Source organism: Lucilia sericata, unplaced genomic scaffold (assembly GCF_015586225.1).
Source record: "Lucilia sericata isolate MDLA Ls3-8-SP2 unplaced genomic scaffold, ASM1558622v1 Contig002990F_arrow, whole genome shotgun sequence".
Classification (NCBI taxonomy): Eukaryota; Metazoa; Arthropoda; class Insecta; order Diptera; family Calliphoridae; genus Lucilia; species Lucilia sericata.
The window spans coordinates 31842-36605 of NW_023996627.1; the positions used below are offsets into that span (position 1 = coordinate 31842).

General features: G+C 31.3%; 1 protein-coding gene across 1 annotated transcript; it reads right to left on the minus strand.

The window, feature by feature from the left end:
* Positions 1-5: 5 nt before the first annotated feature.
* On the minus strand, positions 6-4031 carry LOC119614507 (aldehyde dehydrogenase 9). Its single transcript, XM_037970625.1, has 5 exons — positions 3913-4031; positions 3736-3836; positions 3103-3674; positions 2698-3047; positions 6-407 (listed from the first exon to the last, which is right to left on the minus strand). The coding sequence occupies exons 2-5, from the start codon at positions 3768-3770 to the stop codon at positions 114-116; spliced, it is 1251 nt and encodes a 416-aa protein (XP_037826553.1). The 5' UTR covers positions 3771-3836; positions 3913-4031; the 3' UTR covers positions 6-113.
* Between the last annotated feature and the right edge of the window lie 733 nt (positions 4032-4764).

Below are 4764 nucleotides of genomic sequence, written 5' to 3' on the forward strand. Positions count from 1 at the left end.
CAAACTTGTTAAAAAGTAAATGGAAGTTTTATTGTTTCTTTCAATGCATACTGATTGTGCTTCAAAATCTGAGTACAACATTCTTACCCTTGCAGTCTTCTTGATCAATCTCCTTAAACCAATTTCATGGTTATGGTTTTAGTTTCCAAATAATTATCCAAACCATCTTTGCCCAATTCACGTCCCATGCCCGATTGTTTGTAGCCGCCGAAAGGAGTTTGTGGCAAAACAGCATCGTAACAATTTATCCATACGGATCCGGCATCGACATTATTGGCAAAATGCATTGCCTTGTTTATGTCATTGGTAATGACACCTGCAGCCAAGCCGTATTTGACATTGTTAGCACGTTCAATAATTTCATCCATGGAGCTAAATTTGAAAATGGATTGAACGGGACCGAAGATCTATAGTTTGAATAGAAAATTATACAGTTTTTTAAATAATTCGAACATAAGTGAATAAGAGCTGAAAAAGAAGCAAACTGAACATGGAACTGAACTAGAAATAGAAATGTACTGAAACTTAGCTAGAACTTAACTAAATATTAACGAGAACTGAAGTAAACCTGAACTAGAACTTATAAAGAAATGTTCTTGAACTGAACTAGAACTGATCAATAACTGAACTGGAACTAGAACTGAATAAATACTGAACTAGAACTGTACTAGAACTGAACTAGAACTGAAATAGAACTGAACTAGAACTGAACTAGAACTGAACTGGACTAGAACTGAACTAGAACTGAACTAGAACTGAACTAGAACTGAACTAGAACTGAACTAGAACTGAACTAGAACTGAACTAGAACTGAACTAGAACTGAACTAGAACTGAACTAGAACTGAACTAGAACTGAACTAGAACTGAACTAGAACTGAACTAGAACTGAACTAGAACTGAACTAGAACTGAACTAGAACTGAACTAGAACTGAACTAGAACTGAACTAGAACTGAACTAGAACTGAACTAGAACTGAACTAGAACTGAACTAGAACCAGACCTGGGCGATTTCCATTAATTTTGCATTAACATTAAATTAAAAAAAATTAATTTAATGTAAAAAATATTGCATTAACATTAAATTTTTAAAATTTAATGCATTAAATTTCCATTAACATTAAATATTTTTGAATTTAATGCATTAATTTTACATTAACATTAAATATTTTTGAAATTAATGCATTAATTTTGCACTAACATTAAATATATCTGAATTTAGTGCATTAATTTTACATTAACATTAAATAAGCAATAAAATTAATGCATTAATATTCCATTAACATTAATATATATAAAAATTGATAAACATAAATAAAAATACAGCTCAAAAGACCTCGATCTAACTAAACAACTAAAATTAAATAGGTTAAAGTCCTTTCTAATAACTCCTATATTCCATTCAAACTTGTGTGTTTTAAATATGATATTTATATAAGATTCCACAGACAAAATAAACTAAAAAAGGAATATCTAGGAAGTGATATTATTCTTCTAATATGTATTATCGAGTATAGGACTTATTAGAAAGGACTTTAACAAAATAAACTAAAAATGGAATATCTGGGAAGTGATACTATTCTTCTAATATGTATTATCGAGTATAGGACTTATTAGAAAGGACTTTAACACATTCAATTTTACTTGAATTTTGTTAGACCGAGGTCTTTAGCGCTGTATTCTTATTTTTATAAATTATTTTATACATTAATGTTAATGGAAAATTAATGCATTAATTTTATTATTTATTATTTAATGTTAATGGAAAATTAATGCATTAAATTCAAAAATATTTAATGTTAATGCAAAATTAATGCATTAATTTCACAAATATTTAATGTTAATGGAAAATTAATGCATTAAATTTAAAAATATTTAATGTTAATGCAAATTTAATGCATTAAATCTACCCATGTTAATGTTAATGCAATAAACTTGCATTAACATTAATTTTTTTTAATGTAGAAAAAATTGTTAATGCATTAACACATTTAATGCATTTATCCCAGGTCTGACTAGAACTGAACTAGAACTGAACTAGAACTGAACTAGAACTGAACTAGAAATGAACTAGAACTGAACTAGAACTGAACTAGAACTAGAACTAGAACTGAACTAGAACTGAACTAGAACTGAACTAGAACTGAACTAGAACTGAACTAGAACTGAACTAGAACTGAACTAGAACTGAACTAGAACTGAACTAGAACTGAACTAGAACTGAACTAGAACTGAACTAGAACTAGAACTGAACTAGAACTGAACTAGAACTGAACTAGAACTGAACTAGAACTGAACTAGAACTAGAACTGAACTAGAACTGAACTAGAACTGAACTAGAACTGAACTAGAACTGAACTAGAACTGAACTAGAACTGAACTAGAACTGAACTAGAACTGAACTAGAACTGAACTAGAACTGAACTAGAACTGAACTAGAACTGAACTAGAACTGAACTAGAACTGAACTAGAACTGAACTAGAACTGAACTAGAACTGAACCTAGAACTGAACTAGAACTGAACTAGAACTGAACTAGAACTAGAACTGAACTAGAACTGAACTAGAACTGAACTAGAACTGAACTAGAACTGAACTAGAACTGAACTAGAACTGAACTAGAACTGAACTAGAACTGAACTAGAACTGAACTAGAACTGAACTAGAACCGAATTAGATCTGAACCAAGAAACTTACTTCTTCTTGGGCAATTTTCATATCATCTTTCACATCCGAGAAAACCGTAGGCTCAACAAAGAAGCCTACATCACCAATACGATTGCCACCACATTGTAATTTAGCGCCTTGCTGTTTACCACTTTCAATGTAGCCCAAAACTTTAGTCAACATCTCGTTATCGATTTGGGGACCTTGTAAAACCGACTTATCGAAGGGATTGCCAACTTTGCGGGCTTTAGCTTTGGCAGCAGCTTTAGCAACAAATTCATCATAAATCTTTTCGTGGACATAAGTGCGACTACCAGCGCAACAACTCTGACCATGATTGGAGAATAAGGCATCGTGGCAAATATCAACGGCCAAATCAACTACAGAGAAAATTATTAAATTTTGTATAATAATTTTAAAATATATACAAACTACCGTTAGCATCGTCGAATACAAAAATAGGACTCTTGCCACCTAATTCCAAAGAGACACGCTTCAAATTACTCTTGGCAGCAGCTTCCATAACTACACGCCCAATTTCCACCGAACCGGTAAAGGCCACCTTGCGAATTTCTGGGTGCTCAGAGATGGCAGCTCCAGCAGTGGGACCATAACCAGTAATAATATTAATAACACCAGCAGGGAAGCCAGCTTCCTTAGCCAAGGCGGCCATGTGCAAAGCGGTCAAGGGAGTTTGTTCAGCGGGCTTCATGACAATAGTGCAACCAACTGCCAAGGCAGGACCCCATTTCCAGGACAACATAAGCAAAGGATAATTCCAGGGAATAATTTGACCTACTACACCAATGGGTTCTTTTTTGGTCATCGAAATAAAACCACCAGCAGGAATAGTGTCACCAAAGAATTTATCGGTCCAGCCGGCATAGTATTTCAAGGTCATAATAGAAATTTCCACATCGAATAAGGCCTCAGCAAAAGGTTTGCCATTATCTAAACTTTCCAAACTGGCCAATAAATTCTTTTCACGGTCCATTAACTCACAAAGTCTGGGAAGGTAAATAGAAATATTGTTTTAAAAAATTTTAAAATCTAAAAAATGTAACTTACTTCATCATTAAATCGGTACGCTGCAAAGGACTCATTTTACGCCATGCCGAATTCCTATGGAAAGCTTTCTTGGCAGCCTCTACAGCCAAATCAACATCAGCCTTTTATAAATAAAAAAGACATAAGTTTAAGTAATACTTTGGTGGTGTATGTATCATTCATTATTCTTTTTTTTACCTTATCACCTTCTGCTACTTGAGCAATCACTTTTTCGGTTGCTGGGTTATAGGTGGGGAAGGTTTTGCCCGATTTAGCATCAACAAATTCATTGTTGATAAAGAGCTATAATGGTATAGACATTATGGTTAATTATGAAAATATTAAATATAATTTAAGTTTAATTTGAAATACTACAGTTAATCAAATCCGTTAGTCCAGTTAAATTAAACCAATTAAAAGGTCAATAGCTTACAGAAGAAATATAATTACCACATAATTTTATTGAATTCAAACAATTTGTTTACAACACATCCAAGGTTTATCACATTTAAAATAGATTTTTAAATGCTATCACACAAATAAAACAACATTAGTTGTGTTTAATTTAAAATTAAATTTAGATATTTAAATTTAACGAATCTTGTCAATTGTGGTTGCATGTTTTGTGTGAAATTCTATACCATTTAAAATGACATTAAATTTGTTTATTTAAATGAAAGTTTGTGTGTTTTTTTTAAGAAATCACTTGAATAAAAAAAAAACAATTTTATATTATAGTGTAAACATTAATATTAAATACTTATTATCAAATTAGCAACATTTAATAAATATTTATTTAGCTTATCATTCAATTTTGTTTAGATTAAAATTTCATTTTATTTAAAAATTAGCACTTAACACAAGAAGAATTATGCTATAGAGATAAAAATCTAAATTTAAATTTTGAAAACCAAGTTTTAATGAATCAGCAAATAAGAAAGAGTTTTTTTGTTTGTATTAGGTAGTAGTAGAGGTATCTAGCACACGCTTTTAGTCTGCATTCTAAACAAATTCACCACTATCTGCAATAATAATAATAATTACATGTGA